This window comes from Onychostruthus taczanowskii, unplaced genomic scaffold (assembly GCF_017590055.1).
Source record: "Onychostruthus taczanowskii isolate IOZ18803 unplaced genomic scaffold, ASM1759005v1 scaffold4, whole genome shotgun sequence".
In the NCBI taxonomy this organism is placed as follows: Eukaryota; Metazoa; Chordata; class Aves; order Passeriformes; family Passeridae; genus Onychostruthus; species Onychostruthus taczanowskii.
This window is the reverse complement of record NW_024501459.1, coordinates 19070139-19090297: the sequence shown is the minus strand read 5'-3', so window position 1 is coordinate 19090297 and position 20159 is coordinate 19070139. Positions and strand designations below refer to the sequence as shown.

Genomic DNA, 20159 nt, shown 5'->3' with positions numbered 1-20159 from the left:
TGGCTGGAGTGATCAGGGGAAGGTTGGACCAAGGAAAGAGAAGGGCAAAAACCAAGGAAGAATTAAAGGGGGGGAAGATGGAGTTTTTTTGATTAGACACTAGAAATGAGATTATCACTTGCTTTGTCTGGAAGACTTTTTCTACTTTGTCACCCCACCACCCTCTTTTGTTCTTTCTTCCCTTTTACTTACTTTCAGGAATACCAAGGCACTGCTGTGGATTTGGGGTCATGGTAACTAAAAACTCCTACAGCACCACCTACCTAAAGTGCCTGTATTCCTCAGTTCTGCAGTATTTATTTTGAACGTGCCAAAGAACCTATCTCATTTGCCAATTTTAGCCTCATACATCTCTGCTTCAGGGTTTCCTTCCCCCTTTCTTCAGCACAAAAGAGGATTTTAATTGCCATGAGAAGGTGCAGCGATCTACTCCTGTGCCTGAAGCCCAGTCCCAGGGCAGGCAGGGGGACCCAGGGCTGCTAAAAGACAGCAGTTATTTGGGAGCATGAGTAGCATCTGATTTTCTGATTTCTCTGGTAAGAGTGACAGTTGTGGTGCTGGGTTACTGGCTACAGTCCAGAGAGACCAAGCTCAAACTAACCAGCTCTGACTGACCCTCTCTTAGAGCAGGCAAGGCACTGGGTGGTAACTACAGGTCATGTTACTTTTCTTGCATAGAAGACAGTCAAACACCAAGAAAGGTGGAGAGAGCATGAAGTGGAAATATGAAAGTAGGACCACAGGAGAGAGGTGAACTGCATTTCTCATTTTCTGAGTACACAGTGTAATCCAAGTTTGAAAATGCCTACTCCTGTAAGCCTTTTAAAATTTAAATACTTGAGTGAATATGAAAAGCCTACAAGATAAGAATCAGAGACAAAGCATTTAACATCCCACACATATTTTTACAAAGTTACAGCATTTTTTCCCCTTAGATAATCCATTTTACATTCCTAATTATTTCTGCACTGTGTAAAACATGCCTGCATATAAAGTTTACAGTGGCTTCTTTCGCAGAGATTAGACAAATATATACAAGACAAAAGATTTTTTTTAATTAAAATGTCAAATGCAAAATTAGAGGTGGTAAAACACTTTAATTAAAAAGAACTATTTTAAACTGTGTGCAAAATTATGTAAAAGAGACTTTTTTGCTATTTCAAAGAACCAAAGAGAACAGACTTTGTAGGTTCAGGCTGAACAATTTTTGTGTTAAGAGCAGCTTAATACTTTATCAAGCAGAAACCCTCAAGAATTTTCACAATTTCAGTGCCTGTACTCTCAGTGAAGGGCTTAGTGGTCAGTGTGTGCATATCTGAAAATTGTGCATGAGCTTCAAAACAGTAACAGATCCATCTGGTCACTTCCAGAGTTCTGGTGGTTTTTCTCTTGAGCACAACTGGCTTGAGAAGCAGTAAAGCTGGAAACAATCAAAATCTCCATCTAGGCTTGCTGTGATTGTTCAAAACATCAGAAAGGGTAGAGGAATCTGCATGAAAGAGTTGTGCAGGTCACTGAACACCATGATAAAAGCAAATATTAATTTCTTGATTTCCTAAATTAAAAATCTTTACAGATGAACCAAAAGCTTTAGTTTTCACCTTACACACACACAGTTTTAATGACATCTTCTACTAAAGTTAAGAGTGCTACACTAAGAATATATCTGAATTTATTCACTATTACATGACCTTTTACCTTTGGAGGTAAAGCTTTAAAATTAAGTCCAACATGGCAATGCCATTCCTATGTCTCAACGCCTGCTTCTGCCACTTCTTTCCTGTCTCTGGGCCAACACAGGCAACTAGCACTGCTAAGCTGTAAACTGCCTAAAAACAAAGACAAACCCCATGAGTTTTCCCAGCTGGATGAGGAAGCTTTCTGGTCTAGTCACTGGATGGCAACACAATAAATGGATGGGAAGTGATGTAGCATAGTTTAGGCCAGGAGTCCACTAAGCAGCTAACTATGGCTCTGACTGTCAGTTCAGGGACAGGATTTAGCTTCATCAATCCAGCCAAAGGCCAGCTTGTTAGACAACAAGCTGATACGGTCACTTATACACATGCAAAAGTACACACTTGGAGCAGATGGCAGTGAGGTGATGCTGCAGGGAAAGGTTTTGGCCGGAAGTGGATTACACCCTGAGCTAAGTTGTCTGTGTCAAAAGCAGAAGAATTAGAAAAAAACAGACAATTTTGTTGCTATTTTTTCAGAGGGAAAGCTGAAAAAAGGAATAGAGGAAAGAAAAGGGCATTAAAAAAAAAAACTAAAAACAAATCACTTGACTATGTATTTTTTTCAAAGATTAGAGATGACAACTAAAAACAAATCACTTCTTTGACTATGTATTTTTTTCAAAGATTAGAGATGACAAAAGCATTTTTTGCAAATACATTTCTACATCTTCCTCTGAGACTACAACATAAGTTTCATGGTCCATCAATACACTGCTTTGCAGTTCAACTTGCATTTTTCTGCACAAATGCTTTCTGGGTGACTTCACCCTTTGACTGCTCCTATACAGAAGATCAAGTAAACCAAACATGAAAGGCTGAAGTGGCCTGATCTGAAAGCTCACAAAAGCAAAAGAGTAGCTGGTATTATACAAACTACTTCATTGCTGCAATTTTACATCAGTGTGAAGATTAGACATTGGATTCTGTAGTTACCTAAGAAAGTGGCTTATGCTGTCTAACTAACACCCCATTTTAGTGCATTGCTAGGAGAGTAACATCATCTCCACACTTTGCTCCACAGAGAAAACTGGCTCTGAGAAGCTTTCTGCAGGCTCTCAGTACTGCTATTAAAGCTTGAAGTAGCATGCATTCGAAGCCCTGGGAAACATGCAAAGCAGCAGCCCTTAAGATGACTGGAGTAGTTAAAATCCTTTAAATTATGGCTTTCATAGGGTTTTACATATTGCAGTGTGACATTCAGGACACAGCAAAGTGTAGCCACCTTCTCAGGGCAGCAAATGACAAATTATGTTGAGTATGGTGGTTATCTGAATAAAACACTATGATACCTACAAACTCTGTCTCCTGGGGTTTATCCTTACCTTCACTAAGGAAGCCTAACTGCTGGGGCCTTTAAATGCAAATCCATTCTTTGGACACTGTCCTGGCCGCATCATTTGTGTGTACAAGTCCATCCTCTGCTGCATACTACAAACACAAGTTAAGATAGAAGCAATCAGAAGCCAAACTAATGCAGAAAAGAGCCAACAGCTGGCTATGCAACCTTAACCTTTCTTAAAGTGCTGGGCAGATGTCAAAGTTCAGGCTCGGAATCAGACACTCATAATGCTCCCACCACATGGGAGGTTTAAGAGCATTGGCATTAAGAGCAATTCAACAACAGAAACAACACTGGGGTAATCAGCTTTCCCCAACAGCACAACACATGGGTACACACAGGATCCTGTTGGGAGACCACTGTCCCCAGACTCTGGCAGCCCCAACTGACTGACCTCAAGAGACTGTCCCTGGAGACAAACACCTCCTGCACAGCCACACATGCCCAAAGTCTCTGAAGGAAAAGTTAACATGCTCACTACTAAATAGATTTGCACAGACCACTACTTACCCATGAAGTTGTGCTAATACTGAAGGATGTCACTGGCTTCTCTTATTTACTCTATAATTTTATGAAAGTAAAAAAATACATTAAGAACTCCCTTCTCCAAGAGCTCATACTTGCTCAAAGCTACCTCAATAACTTTGCTTTATCTCCTGAGCAGGACATCAAGAACCTAACCATTTGCATTGCCATTTCAATGCTATTCCTTAGACCTGGGATAACCTTTCCAAACCACACTAAAGAGGTAGCTCTCAGATGATCTCCACTTCTGCTCTCCCAGCCCAAGGCTATGAAAATATCATAAAAAAATTTCTGCTGGGCTCTATCAGTCTTCCCTTTGTGTCCTTACTTTGGTGTTTCAATCCTTAGCTAAGCTGGTATTCATGAAGACTAAGTTTAGCCCAAAGGCTACTGTCCTAAGATGCCTTGTGGAGGAGTCCTCCCTCCACACGAGTCCTACAGTGTTAGCCTATATTCCACCTCCCTAAATTAAAGCTCATGTTCTTGAGTGCCTCTGTAGCTTCCAAGTCCAGCAGGCACATTTGCCCCCAAGCATATGTCCTCATCAGTTTTCAGTCTTGACCTCACCAAGTTCCCATTATTTGCAAAGCCCTGAGTCATCTTTATGCAGCAGAGTATGGAAGGGAATAGTTTCATCACAGCAGGTAACAAGTAAATCAGCAGACAAGCCATTCCTGGACACAATATATAGATGTTTATTACCTCCCTTCAGAGAAACCTCTTCAAGGTGTTTCAGGAAGTGAATGAAATTGACTGTGGTTTAACACTGCAGTTTCTACAGGGAACAGCTGTCCATGTCTAGAAAGAAAGCTGCTTTTCCTTTTTCCACAGGAACTGCTTATAATGCTTGTTTATCCCCACAGCTGTGTTCCTGGGTACCTTTGTGACATCATCTTCACTGGTGGTTCCACTAGATAGCAGAGATAGTCAGGTGCCAAGGACAACACTTGTAATCATTTCTGTCAATTTTGAGCCTATTGTCAAAAAAGACATCTGTAGGAAGGTAAGACTTTATGCTGTAAAGAAGCATCTTGACACAAACTTATCACAACACTTCCCACAAATAATTTCCTGCATGCCTTTTCTGTTACATTAATAGTCATACTAATCCCTAAAAAACTACAGTCAATACACCTTTGTACTGCTCAGATTCTCAAACATAATACCCAGGGGTCAGTTTATGACACCAATGAAGCCAAAAATAAGTCTTCCCCACCAGTGCACCATTCAGCTTTAGAACTTATAGTCATCACATGCTGTCTCCAACCTTTTTATTTTAAATGTAGCTATAGAGTAAGGATATGAATCCATGGCAGATATGCCCATCCCACAGTTTGGATGCAAGCTCCAGGCCGGTATCTGCCAAATACACCTGGGGATGGAGATCCCCACAGCTGCCAGCAAGGCAGTATTTGCTTCCATTTACTTATGTTTCATGGGCTGTTTAGACACAGCATCTTTTGTGGTCAATGGCAACTGCCAGATTTTAAAGGTTAGTGCCACAAAGGGACAGGCTTGTCTTGTTTTAAAGAAATATTAATGCCACAATAACATAATTTGTTCAGGAGTAATAAAGAAAAGTCTTTTCTTATGCCCAAAATATTTAATCTGTAGCTGTTAGAAACTGTGATATTCTTTTTCAGGTCTTCATAGCCTTTCTCAAAGGCTAAGGGTGTTACCTGCTCTGACTCTAAGAGAAGATAAAATATGGATTGTTACCAGCCAATTCTATGTTTGCCCAGTCTGAGGGGTGACATCCTCCCAGGGGAACAACAGCAAGTGACTTAGAGTGGTCATGTCTCCAGATGGAAAAGAAGTCAATAGAAGACACATGAAAATGTAGTGGAAAGTGTCCAGGCAGGCATACAAGGCAAGTATTCCAGGCTACATTCTCTAATCAAACAAGCCTCAGGAACTAATACTTGCATGTTTTACATCAGGCCAGACAGAATTTCTACAGTGGCTCTTAGTAGGTGTGTACCACTATATAATGATGCAGTGCAAGAGCTTGAACTCTTTTTGTATTTGTCTAGTACTTGAAATCAAATATGATATGCAGCATTTCCCAATGCAAACCTTTTTTCCTTATGAACTGATCCTTCAACAGGCAGGATTGGAATTTTTCCAATCAGTATTTCTGAGATTGTTGTATTCTCCAAAGAATCTCAAAATAAAACAATTAAGTTTCAGAAATCAGTTTTGGATGCATGAACAAGTTTTCACATGTTCTAAAGGTTGATGTTGGCATTCAAGCAGCATTTCTACACCTCAAGGGATCCCAAATATTCATCACTAAAATATTATGTGAAAATAGAGCTTCACTGTCTCTTCTGATTTTCTAACAAGTTTTTCCATTATACATTTGCTTAACAGATACCAATATCCAGAAGGAAGCTGTGGTTTATATTACAAGTGGGTGTGAGTTGGGAGCAGTCAGCATACATAACCAAGCAGCTTTTCAGATCTCTGCCAAGTATCTTGCAGGTCCTTCAAGAGAACCACAAACATACCCAGCACTATTTGCACATAGGAACAAATATGTGCATAGACACCATCTAGAGGTTTCAATTCTCTCCCTGCACATTTTCTATCCCTATTTTTCCTTCGGATTTTTTATCTGTGGTCCTGAAAGTTTTTTTGTTTGTGAAGTATATTAACTATTGTCTGCTTTGTGACAGATATTGGTACAATATCCTTTCATCAAGGTACTGATTAACAGCTTCTATTAATTTCAGGACTGTAAGACAGGTCCTGATTGCAAGTTAGGGATACGAAGTAAGACTTACTCTAATACTCAGAGGAGCACTAGCAGTGAAAGAGAACCTGTCAGACTCATTGAGTTTCAAGATTAAGTTATTCCCCCTCTTTTCTAGGCCTAGGAAGATCAGCAGAGCCAGAGCATCTCTGCAGCACCTCAAAGTGAGATCCTCTGACTGAAGCCAGGAGGAGGAACAGAAAAAATAAAGGACACACATTACCAAGTAGCCTTCAGAAAAACTCAAAAATTGACAGATGGTCCCAGACTTCAGCGAAGAGCAGATCTTTTCAGAAACTGGTAGGGATTTTCAAATACTCCTTGGGCTGGTATGGGACATGATTACAATGTGCATGGATACACAAGCTTACAGCATAATGTCTATAGTGTTCACTACTGGAAAGCAGCCCATGAGGAAATGCAGCTTGAGTATAAAGCTTTTTTAGAAGTGGTTCAAACAAAAGTTAATACTAAATTTTGTGGTATAATCACTAAAGTTGAAAGCTTTAACACAGTACTTTGTTCACAAAAACCAACAAGACATGTTACTAGCAAAAGTATTTACACAGCTAGAATAATTTTCCTGTTCCAAGATTGGAATGTTTATCCACATTTAAAGAAAGAAAGGCTGTATAACTTGACAAATAGCAGAAGTAGGAGCACTAAACCATCAGGTCACCTGTTAATCAAACAGAAACATTTAGATCCCTATGACAGTATAATCATGGAGGAATATTACAAATGGTATACTCCACAAGGCAGAATTAAAAAAAAAAAAAAAAAAAAAAAAAGCAAGCTTTCAGATCCAAGAAGTCTTATTCCAAGATCAACCCAGCTCTATCTCTGGAAACATCCTCCTTCAAAAAACCCTTCTTCCACCTATCCCTGGAAATAAAACTCCTTCAATACAGATACCTTCCCCACATTTAACCAGATAACCTGCAGCCCACTCTGCCTACTGAAATCAACTTCCCAGCTGGATAAGGCCATGGTAGCATGACAACAATAAACAGGGGAATGGATCCAGAAGCTCTGCCACAGAAGACTGCAATAGCATAACCTGGGTAGTGCTGGGACTTCCAAAACACCCCTGTAGAAGGCTGCTTCTGCATAAAGTGAAGCATCCAGCAATGTACCTTGGTGCCATGAATAATTTGAGATCATTGCAAGTATTTTAAAAAGCCACCTGCATGGATGACACACATGCCTTCAGGCACAACAGGCAGATCTTCTCTCCCACCACTGAACTGTGTTGTAAATAGACAAAAGGAAAAACTATACTGATAGTGATCTCTGCAGCAAGCTTGCACAATGCTGCTGTAACAATTAATCCCTCATAGAAATCCAATTGTTTTACCAGTTAACAGGGGAACAGTCAGAAGATGACAGTATGAGCTGCTACCTGAAAATCAAGTCATTGAGTATATTAAGGAAACAAAAGGAAGAAGTCCCCACCAATCTCCATGGCAGCATTTTGTATGGTGGGCTAAGTACAAACTTGGACACTGCTACCAGGAACAACGTTTTAACAGATGTACCAGCTTTGAAGAATGGTCTGGTTTGTTTGTTTGGTTTTTAATTTAAATAATTTCACTGTCCTGATATCCAGATAGCTGTTGATCAGAGCATTACTGTTCTGCTGCTTTCACACATCATAGCTGTTTTACTAATTAAAACCTACAAATGAAGGGATAATGACAGCCTATGGAGGCATGCAACAATTAGTCTTCCCTGCTAATGCACTCCTCCTCCAATGAAATATGGTAGTAGTTAAAGGCATCCCTGCTGTTCTAATCCTTGGCAAGCTACATTTATTTTGAAAGTGAAAAATTAAGTGTCCCCCCAAACATTCATTCTGGTGACAAATTTGTGTCACCAGACACAAACTAAAGAGTTAAGGTTATTTTGACAAATTCATAATGGAGAGCAGCTCAACGGAACAAGGACAGGTAATGGAGTCCCAGATTCAGACACTTTATTTAAAACATTTGAACTCCATTTACTGGACAGCAACTAAAAGCCACCAATAAGCTTTTATATCCAGTGATCCCATCACTGCAGATGTGATTTCAGCAATCCAAGCTGACATACTTAGCATAAAAATAATAAAAACAAAATCACAAGAGTTCAAGAGATGTGGTCCAGAGTGTTGATGTGATGCTGTGAGTACAACTAAAAGAGGTTTTGTTTCTGGCTGCTGCTGTTCTCCATCTGTGACAGAGCTCCCAGGCTAAATACGCATATGGTTGTTTCCTAACCCAGTTCTGTCAAGTGATGCTGGTTAGCCAGACACCAAGATATGTAAACAAAGCTGCTGGCAGCAGCTCTGAACAGTATCGCCCACTTGTTCCTAGGTTTGCCAGCTTTAAATTCCCTGTGACTTAATTGTGCTTCAATAAGAAACTGAGCAATAACCAAGGTTAGAAAAGACTCACTTGTTTCCCATGATGATCATTATGGAGAATCTGATTCATCACAGAGAACAAGTAAAACTTTTTTCTAACCTTGATTATTGCTCTGATTGGTCATTTTACTTTTACACATACATCTGCATGTATGCATACATAAATATTACTGCTGTATGTATGTTGCACATGTATATACTTCTACAAGGTTATGATGTATATACTTCTACTAGGTATGATGAGAAAACCCATACCTTATCCAGAGCAGGAAGGGACATAAGCAGACATGAAAATACTAAGACATTACCCTATATTTCCCTGTGCAGCAAGTGTCAGAATTATACCTTTATCACATAAAAAGACCTTTTAACTCAAACCACTCCAATGGAGAGAACTGTACACACTGACCCAACAGAGAGATAACCCCAGATTAGCCACTATTAGACAAACACACTGGAACAGACCCACACTCTCAAGCAGTACCAGTATCTCTCAAGACAAGTCCCACAAAGGTGTGAACAAACAAGTTTATACCTACCCACCTTGGTTCAACAGCACAAGAATTTACCATAGGGGACAGAACACAAGAATGCTCTTCCACTAATTTTGAGTTCAAGGACTTCCTGAGCCAGGTGTGGCTTCTGTGTATTCACTAACTCACAATGAATTTCCTGTCGTGGAATTTATCCAGTTTGTTTGAACCTACACCAAGTTTCAGTTTCCATATCATGTTTTGGCTACAAGTCCTACAATTAAGAATCTCTTCTTTCCACTATGCTATTTTAAATACTTTTTAAAAAAACAAATGTATTACTACATGTATAGATTTTGACAGATACTTTTGAGGCTTTAAAGGCACTGCTTAAAAGTGATAAAAACAGCATCAGAACTTAATAAACACAGTAAGATTCAACTTTGCTTTAAAACTGTTTACCCTGTAGCAATAGCTTTCAAGTCTGTATACAGTTAAAGTTTCTATAGGATGTGCTAGCAATTGCCAGGTAGAGCAGTTATTTCCAATGTACATACAACACCTAGTACACCTAGGATTAGATAAAGGAAACTCCTCCTTCCTACGAATCCTATTGTTCTTTCTTAAAAGCTTGGGACTAGGCAGAGAGCAAGACCACTGATTTGCTGTCAGAACATGTTGCCAGATATAATTACAAGCTGAACAGTGATATCAAAGACTGACAGATCCTGAATAACTTGCTCTCCCTCCTTTTCATTAGGAATTCACTGAAGCTATTTTAATAGCTTAGAAGGCATCCATTTCTTTACACCACTGGTTTCATCACCAAAGCTGTAAGAGCATTAATACAAGTCTGAGAGTTTCAGGATATCTGATAGGTACTGAAAACCAAACCAATATCTCCCTGCTTTCCACCATTTAAGTTTATTTCTGTGTGGAAAATGGAGTTGGACTATTATAAAGCAACTTGACCTTGCAAAACACAAGCTGTAGAAGCTTTTGGCAGCAGCTCAAAGAAGTTTTCCTTATTTCCATAAATATTCACCAGTTAGATTTATGAACCATTGTCTGATCATTACCTACCAGCTCTATATTACTTTTCCTGGATGTGCTTTTAAATGGAACACTTAGTACAGAGGATACCCTATTCTTCCTGCTGCACATATCTAATTTTTGACTTAAACTTCAGAAAGCTACATTTAGGAGAGTTCTGATTGCTGCTTCAAATGGACTATTTTTTGCATCCTGGATAAAGCACAGGAATTTGCCTGAAAAGCAGTAAGTATTAAAAAAAAAAAAAAAACCAAAAAAAAAAAAACCCAAAAAAACCAAATGTAAACCTAAACCAAAACCAAACCAAACCCCAAAAACGTCCTCTACAAAGAATCACTACCTCTATTGGAGTACATACAAATTGTCTGCAGATCAAACATTCTGGATGGAAAAGCAATACCTAAACACCAAATCTCACAACAAAGAAGCCAACTTGGGTCCAGAAATTTTTTCCTTATTTTCTTTAAAAGAGCAGTATTTGTAATTGGCAGAGAAACTATAATGTAATAATGGTTTCCTAAAAACAGTGAACATTGCCAGTTAGACAAGAATATAACAAGGGTATTTTGGGGCTTGGGACTGATCAGTCTGTGACCAACATATATGCCCACAGCACAAGCAGCCAGTGATGAAACTCACGTGGGAACTCATTCCGTGGGAAATCACCAGGACATGATATTTAGCCTGCAGTGGCCAGTCTATTCTTAAGACGTAAAATATATCAGTAACCACAGACTATTACTGCTACTATGTTTTCATGAAATATAGAACTGTTACTGAGAACCTTGTTTTATATTGCCAGTGCAAGTTTGGAATTTTATTTTTCTTAATCTTACATTAACAAGGCTGAGTTTGGTAATATCATAACCATAAAACAGATATTGAAGGCATTATAGAAAGTAACTCATGAGTGAAGGAAACATTTTAATAAAAATCCACAACAGTCATTTCACAGACATATAGATAAAGTAATAAGAAAACCTTTGTTATCTTACAGGTATTGAAGTGCTCATATTGTTTAACAGCTTCCTAAGTAGCTATTTGATCCCTGCTGCAGAGATAAACTTGAGTTGTTCAGCAGATTTCCTACCAGAGAAATGGTTTATGGCTTAAAGGGAACATGGCTCCTTCCAGGGCCTTATGAGTGCAGAGGGCAACAGGTATCCAGAGATTTTGTTCTGTAGCAGATAGCTAATACATCCAGAAGAACCAAAAGCCCTTTGTGAGAGGTGTTGAGGACAGGAAGAACACATGCCTCTATATGTTTTACATATGCATTCAACACAACACATAGTCATAGAAGTAAACAGTTTTCATCATAAAGGTCAAAAGTTACTTTGTTACAAAGAGGCAGTATTTCAGAAGTTGCTAAGGCAGAGCCCAGTCCATCCATTCTAAAGAGGGACCAAGGGCTTCTTTATGGACATGGGAAAGAGTACTGCACATGCCAATTCCCACTGAGGGCATAACAAAGAAAACTAGTGGGTTTGAGAGGAATGATAGGTGAAACAAAAATAATAAAAAAAATATCCCTAGGACTTAAATGTGTGTCCCAGGTTAAAAAAAAAAAAAAAAAAACAACCAAACAAACACACTAACCAGCCTCCCTGTCCCCCAGACATTGCTACCTGCAATACCCTAAAACTTGGAAAATTCCTAGTTATCCGGAAATTGTTTCCCTGAACAAGATACCAAACAAGCTGTTCTTGGTATCACAAGTCCTTAGCAGAGCAGACAATGTTCTTTTGTGAATTTTGTGCATTTGCTGTGGACAAGGAAAAAAAAAAAAAAAAAAGACTTCTTCGTTGCTGCTTGGGTTCTCCTCTGCTTTACCTGGGGTAATATGCTGTGTAGTTCATGAAGAGCTGAGCCCCAGCAGGGTAGTAGGCTGTGGAGGGCTGGAGTGCTCGTGGGTTCAGAAGCATGGATGGCTGATACAGAGCAGCTTCTGTTGGCACAACTGCAGCAGGAGCCGGAAAGGAGTAGGCAGGGGGTGAAAGGCCTACAGGGAGCAAATGGAAAATAGATTAGGACCTCTGAAATTCCAGAGCTAATACATACATACACACAACTCCACAGTACATCAGGAACCTTCTCATCCTTGTTCACCACAGAAAAGAAATGTGAGCCACCAACGCCAGTGTGACTACTAAGTGTTACACCCAGCCTCCAGTCTACAGAAAAGTCAAAAATACACCAAAAAAAAAAAAAAAAATCACCTCTTGCTCTGGGAATAGGGTCCCTCCCTGATACATTGGTCAGTTTTGCTTGTCTAGACTCAGATTTTAATGAAGTCTGCATTCAAGAACTACAAGACTTCTGCACAGTAAGAAGAAAGCTTCCATGACAAAGATCTGTTTAACATTCAACAAAAGAGAGAAGACTTTCATCCTGTTACTGCTTATCCCTTAATTAATCAACAGCAGTGAGAAAAGTCATGGCTTTGCAGCTTGAAGTGTTACCACTAAATTTAAAAAAACCAAAAAAACAAAAGTGTACTCTGTGCTGTTTCAACAAGATGTTAGGCCCTAAATGAATTCTTACTGATGAGAGTTCACCCATCTCCTTTACTTAACTCTTCTCCTTGTCATTGCCATAGGAGTGAACATACAGCTTTAGATAAACTAAGCCTTTAATTTCACTATTCAGAGTTACAGCCAGCATCTCACTGTATTGTAAAATGTGGAATGACAGGACCAAAAGGCCTTATCTGAGGAATACATCACAGGTATTTATAGGTGGAAATGGGAATATTGACCTGTGTGTTTCCAAAAGTTTGTGACTCTGCCCACGAATCTGTCCTAGGAGCTCTCAGGATCCAACCCATCTGGAACAGCCATCACACATAGGACTATCTACTGCTGACCCCTGCTCAAGATACTTTTGTTGAAAGAAAAAAAAAAAAAAAAACTCTCCCAAGGATTAGCTGAAGGTCTTTGCGCTCAAAAGGAACCACTCCAAAGGAAACTTGCTGCTGTATTGGCAGCTCTGACTAGCAGGTAGAGGCCATTTCTTAAACAATCTACAACCAAAAAAATACACTTGCATAGAGAGACACAAAGAAAGCTACTACTTGACTAGCTTGCCATTTATGATTTTAGAAGCAAAGTATTATTTTTCCCATAGGCTCAGATTTATGTGGCACAGATGTTTAGCAAGTTAGTCCTTAAACTCCTGAACTATTTCCCCCAAAAGTTTGCCTAGAAGTGTGTTCATGCTAGTAGCTCTGAGAATCAAAACTTAAAAGGAAATACAGATTCTGCAATTCTCTGAGGCAGAAGCCTCACTCCCACAAAGCCAACCTCCATTTCATATGAATAACAAAAAGTAAAGGAAGAGTTCAGTCAGTTGCAGTTCAAAAGGCAGAACACATGAAAAAGTCTCAAAGGGGAGCATTATCTATAGTTTCTCAAATTAAGTTTTGGAAGTGAAAAGGGTAGGTCTTTTATTTGACATGTTCACCATGACAAAAAAAAATAAGTACTAATAGATCAGTTAAAATACAAAACAGTTCTTTAAGGTCTAGGCAGGGCTTAGAAATTACTTTTCAGAATCATCACTCACCCCAACCAATTAAAGTTTCAGGGAGGGGAGGGAAAATTTGCCACTGGAAAAGCAAAAGTAGTTCTTCAGTCATAGTAATTTACAACCAAAGGGAAAAATAACGATTGCAAGCTAGTGATGATTTAAGACAAAAGACCTTATTTTAACACCCCCATCTCACAATGCTATCCAAGAACCAGGACAAGAGTTAGGAAAGCAGCTCCAATACCTACCCGCACACAGTGTAGAGCATAGTGGCAAGACCCAAGCAAAACTTACATGGTAACTTACATGGTGGCGGGGACAAGCCATTTCGATTTAAAGTGCCCCCCATTAATACAAAGTTCATCTCCTCAGCAGAACATTGAAAGACTTCAACATATCTGTCCTTCATAGTCTTCTTATGACACTTCTGTGCAGCCAGGAAAGCTCGATCTGCAGATTTCATCTGAATGAAAGCATCCCCCGATGGACGTCCCTACAAACAAGGCAAACAAAAAGGAAATGTTTCTGTAGGTTCCATGAAGAAGCAGCATAGCAATAATTTGTGCTGTTATAAGAAGTCTCTTCAGTCATAAATGCATTCAACTCCAAAGTCAAGTACAGTCAGTCATCCTGAACAGTCATCAGCATGTTTAAGCTCTCCTCTCTAAAGTTATTCCCACTTGTGATAACTTGATTGTATTTATTCACCTGTTTTGATTAAGCTACAATTGTAACTTCTTACCTTCATATCTTAAAAAAAAGACACCTATGGGAGAGACTCTAATTCAGGGGTGCTTTGGTGCTTTGAGACTTGCTCTTACAAATTTACTATGAATGCAGAATTGGAAGATCTAGTCCCTATTTATTACCCGTGATTTTTAAAATTCAATGATAAATACAGTCAAGTGCTCATTGCTAAACAATGTGTTTTAAATTTTATTTCCTGAAGACCAACATGGGCTGGGATGTTTTAGTGGAGTACTAACTAGCCTAACATTTGGTATGAGCTTGCAGAGAAGAAAAAAAACCTTTTTATATGTGTAAATGAGTGGGATACACCACTGGGAGGAGTTATTTCAGTGACATGCAGTTGCTGATTTGAAGTAGCCAAAAGTAGAGAGAGATCTGAAGCTGGCTCTAACTCAAGTTCTGGGGCCAGTCCTTCTTGTTTTGGAAGGAACAACAACATTACCTGCATCCTTTACACAGTCTTTTATGATTAGAGGGTTGAAACCTGGGAACTTTGAGAAAGATAAAAATCTAGTAGTCAGGCAAAAGCAGTATTTGGGGAGAAAAAAAAAGTCTGATAGCTTTGGGCAGGGCAAGGGTAGCAGACAGCCCTTAGGGTTACGTGCACACACCAATTTCTTCATCCAGGTTCTTTCATTAGTGCTGTCAAGGGCTGATACTACTGTAAGTCATTACTTGTGCTTTAATATCTGCACTTCTCAGTCTCTCCCAGCACTACACATTCATTACAGTTTTTTAGCCTTGTCTAGGTCAAGTTCCCACAGACACAGGAATGTCTTCAGATAGACAGGTACTGAAATAACTACTTTCCCTTCTCCATCCCTATATTCCTGAAACACAGAAATCCTACTTGGGACCAGGAAGTATTTTTTAGTTTTGGTTGGCATTCAGCTTAAGCTACAACAATTTTAGAACCATAATTTTTATACAGTTTTTAAATCAGCTTGTTCCATTGAACCACTCAGAGCATCTCCATGGAGTTAAAGGACTCCTCCCCCTGAAGTCACAAGAATAGAAAGATAAATCTCACAAGAATGCACAATTCTTTGTCTAAAAGGTTTTTTTGTCTAAAAGGTTTTGGTAGAAACTGCTTCCAGAAAACAATGGCAAAGATGTGACACTTTACACATCAATGAGCTGTTAATCTTAGTGCTTAGCTGTGACTGTTTAAAGAAAGCAAGAACACAGGAAACCCAAAGCTTCAGTTTCTGACTTTTGACATAGGAATTCCTGTCTCTAGAAGGCTGCAGTCACATTTGTCTTCAAATATACTTGTGGCACATTGTTAAGCAAGGCAGGGACAAACCACTCCTTTGAGAGCTAACATTGCCCACACTTGTGTTTTGATGGCATTCTCACTAGGCACAAGAGGAATCATGCACACTGTTGAGCAAGACTCTCCATTTCAAGCCTCCTACAGCTCAGGATCATGGCTGCTGTTCTGGGAGTACCAATGACTCCAAGACTGGCTTAGCCTTCAGTAAAGCTAAGACACAGGTGTCAGAAAGAACCCGCTCTACAGCAAATGCAGCAGCTGGCACAGCAGGGTTCAAGTAATCTATTGCCAGTACACTTTTAGAGGAGAGCTGGAGGCACATTAATACAATTGCTGCTCTTCCCAAAGGTACTTCCCTATGGACATCATCAGGACTGTATTCATATATACAAGCACTTGGCAGAGTGGCTAGGAACATGTTTCCTACCTACCTGGTGATTTAGTACCATGTGAACTCCATGGGTCCGAATATCTGTAGAAAACTCTCCCAGGAACTCCAAAATGTCCTCTATAGTAGCAGCATAGGGAAGACCACGCAAGCGTATGCAGTCTCTGATGTTAGTGGGAGGCACAAATTGTTGAGGTAATACTGGAAGAATTGGAGGTGTTGGGAGAGGAATGAGAGGTGTGGAAGAGTACCTGTTCAGCACCTGTGCAAAACAAAAACAGATTACAGAAGCCTCCTTACTCATTCTTCAACTTAGAAGGAGTAAACATAATCCCAATGCCACCTGTTTTCACTCTGGTCAGTATTTTAAGATACAAATGAGCTAGATACAAATATTAACTGTAAAATATCTGATTTCTAAGCACTGTGTTGTGTTTTAAGCTCAGAATCCAGCAGACTTCTACAGTCACTCTACAATAAATAGTCATGCCATTGTTTTAAAAAAAATTTTGGGGTTATTTTTTTCTTGAAAAACAGTTTGGCTTTGGGAAATTTACTTGAACAGATAATGCAAGTCTCAATAGAGATCTTACATGGAATATGGAACCTGTATATCTACAGTATTTTTATTGTGAAACTATCCTAAAACAATCCTAAAACATTCTACCACCTACAGAGTCATGGTAACACTTTTATCCAAAAATATCTCATCTGCAAAACTTTAGGAGAGTTTGGGAACTAGAAGCACATTTCACTACCACACAACCCTAACTGTGCCTGCCATAGTCCATTCAAGAAACATTAGGAGCATTACCGAGTCACAGTACCTGTGACACTTAACACTTTGAGAAATCTTGTTAATAATTTTAACAGCAAAAACACTGTCTGGTGAAAAGTTGCCTGAATATTCAATCACTACTCTTGAACTCTCTCTGAGAAAGCTGTATAAATGCAAATAAATATTAATCTATCTGAAGTTTTTGCTAAACAAAGAAACATATGAGAGTACTTAAGTAAAAATGCAATGACAAGGAGCACTGTGGCTCTGCCTTCTAATCACTAATGTCACCTTTTAAACAAAGCATTGAAATCTCTACATATTAGGGAGAACAGAGCTGCATAATTTCTTGGATACAATGACATGGCTAGACATGATTCTAAAAGGTATCTACCTCAATTGAAGCTCTGCAAATATTTTTGGAGACTTAAACAGTCCACTCAACTCTCCTTCCTTTCCCTGACAGCTTAGCTGCAATTAGTGGTCCACAAGCCCTATTAAGCCAGACTCATCAGTTTCAAACTCCTGCTAGGTAGCCTATGCCTGCAGAAGATGGCAGAGATCTGATGCCCTTAAAAACAATTTGTAGAATTCTTCAGATATGTTACACTGGAGAGGAAAACTACATCAAAAGGCTTTGCTTTTTTGCGTCACTGACTAAAGATAAATCTTTTAGCTCAAGATTTGTGGCTAAACACTCCTGAATAGATCATCATTGGACTTCGTCAAATTCAGAATATATAGTGTAAAGCACAAGACCCACATCCACATTTTACAAAGCTATTGGAAGCCAAAACCCCAAAGGTTTGTATACGACTGAGAACATCCCTATACCATAAGGTCTTACATTTCAAGGGAGCAAAGTCTCACAGAAATTCAGACGATACTCATTCCAGCAAGAGACAAGAGTGAGAAAAGGTAAAAGAAGCTTTCAAGTCAAGGCCCACCATTATTTGCTTCCTCTACTGCCAGCACAGAAGTTTGGACTACAAAAAGCCAGTGTTTGAAAGGTTTGCACCTACCTGCTGAACTTCTGCTGCAGTGCTCCGGAAGAGTTCAATGTACCTTTTCCCCAGCAAATCCTTGTGCTTTTTCAGTGCATTTTGTGCATATTCCTCACAAGCAAACAAGACAAAGGCATCCCCTGTTGGTCTGCTATCAGGGTAAGTGACAAACAGGACTCCCTCCTTTCCTCCCGTTACAGGGCAGTGCTGGCCAAAGAAAGTCAGCACTTCTTCTGTTGTTACATTGAAAGGAAGACCTCGCATCCTGACAATCACTTGGTTTTCTTTTGACAAGAACTGTGCAACCTCATTGGAAGTACCTTTAACAAGAAAACATACAGAAGCACTTCAGTCTAGTAATATAAAAATCATGAGCATAGCTACATCCTCTCCACAGATGTTTTTTGAACAGGTAGAACAATATTTGCCTGTAAAGTCAGTAAAGATAACCCTCTGATAAACTAGATATATTGTATAGGACACCTCCCAGTAAAGTATAATAATGTTACCCCATCATTTAGAGGAGATTGCTCTTCATTCAAAGGAAAAATAGAAAGTACTTGCAACATTCAAAGCTCAAGGAAATCACAATCTCTTGTGTGAGTGGGACCTGTGCTATTGTGCCCCTTGTCTAACTGGCATACTCTGGAGCCATAATATATGGCAATCAAGTGCCCAGATCATTGTGCTGGGAAAGAAAGCTGGAAGAGCAGGTTGAGAACAGCTCAGGGATTTCATCTATCCCAACAGAACTGTCACAGTCTGATAAGTCTACTTTCAGTACCTTCAGAAGACCAGTGATGCTAGTAACACTACCTTATTCAAAGGTAGCTGCTAACCAAATTCATATATTAATACAGTCCTTTCACTTACAGTTCTCTTATTCTGCAAAGTTTGGTTGTACCACACGCACCATTCTTCACGAATGTTCACTGTGCAATGTCTTTCCTCTGAATGGCATAACTGCTTCCAAACCTCTCAGTTTGTTATGCAGTTGATAGCTTAACAGCATCTGAAGCCTCAGCCTCAGATCTCCAGTTAGTCAACTACAAGCCTCAGCCCAAATCTCAGTCAGGAAGCAATGAGAAACTTAAAGTAGTATTATTTCCAAACCTATCAGTTTGCTATGCAGTTGATAGCTTAAGAGCACATCTGAAGCCTCAGCCTCAGATTTCCAGTTAAATTACAAGCCTCAGCCCAAATCTCAGTCAGGAAGCAATGAGAAACTTAAAGTAGTATTGCAGATAAAACAGCTTATTGGCTCTTAATTCAAGTTTTGTATGCTTGCAGACAAAGGGGAAAGAAAAGAGATCAAGAGAGAGTTTGAAGAGCAAATTTTGCATCCTCTCAATTATCAGCAAATATTTCAAGATTCCCCTTAAATAAGTATTTCCTCTAAATCCTCCCTATTAAGTCTGAGGCAAAGATTTGATTTGAAGAAAATCAGTTCAATAAATCCATTGTATTTACACTGCGATATCTGTTTATGTGCAAGCCTCCACAGCAACAGCAGTTACATTGTTTTTAAAACTACTCTGGTTTCATTTTTTCAGCAATCAATAGCATTTAGATTCCCACTATCACGAAGATGACCTAAAAATTAAGTTCATATACAAGATCACTTTGTCCAATCAAATCCCAATTGACAGATTGCTTGAAAATGGCAGGAATGTGGAAGAGAGGCAGACAGATAAATCATGGAACACCTTGAACTGTTGCTAGCAGAACACATAATAATCAATACACCAGCCAACTTCTTGTTCAAAGACAGAAAAAAGGGCCACACTCAACAGGAGCAGTTTGCAGCCAAAAGTTAAAGATGCTGATGGAACAAACCATCCCTTTTCATCCCCTAAAAATTACCTCCTGCAATTTTAAGGAAGTCTTCACCTGTTGCCTTGTATACCTAAAGGAAAAAAAAAGGATCATGTGATTGGCATGTAATTTGTATTCATTTTGAGAAGAGGATTTCAAAGCCCACCATGTCACTCACCTCTATGTATCGGTTCCCCATGTGATGCTTGTGCCTTTGTAGTGCTAGATCTCTATGCTCTTCGCTTACGAATCTCACAAGAGCCTCCCCGTTCCTCCTGCCTTGGGCATTGAGACAGAGCGCAGCACCTCCTCTGCAAGATTTAAATGAAGAG

General features: G+C 39.4%; 1 protein-coding gene across 2 annotated transcripts in view; it reads right to left on the bottom strand.

The window, feature by feature from the left end:
- Positions 1-3076: 3076 nt before the first annotated feature.
- Positions 3077-20159, bottom strand: part of ESRP1 (epithelial splicing regulatory protein 1) — a 30788-nt gene continuing 13705 nt past the window's right edge. The window contains exons 8-14 of one of the 2 annotated variants that reach the window (XM_041412769.1): positions 20006-20138; positions 19876-19918; positions 18031-18332; positions 16274-16492; positions 14111-14309; positions 12122-12290; positions 3077-3167 (exon numbers count right to left, since the gene is read on the bottom strand). In XM_041412769.1, the coding sequence (XP_041268703.1) occupies positions 3077-3167; positions 12122-12290; positions 14111-14309; positions 16274-16492; positions 18031-18332; positions 19876-19918; positions 20006-20138 (1156 nt within the window). Of the gene's footprint in view, positions 3168-12117; positions 12291-14110; positions 14310-16273; positions 16493-18030; positions 18333-19875; positions 19919-20005; positions 20139-20159 lie in introns of those variants that run through there. The other variant, XM_041412770.1, reaches the window with a different exon arrangement.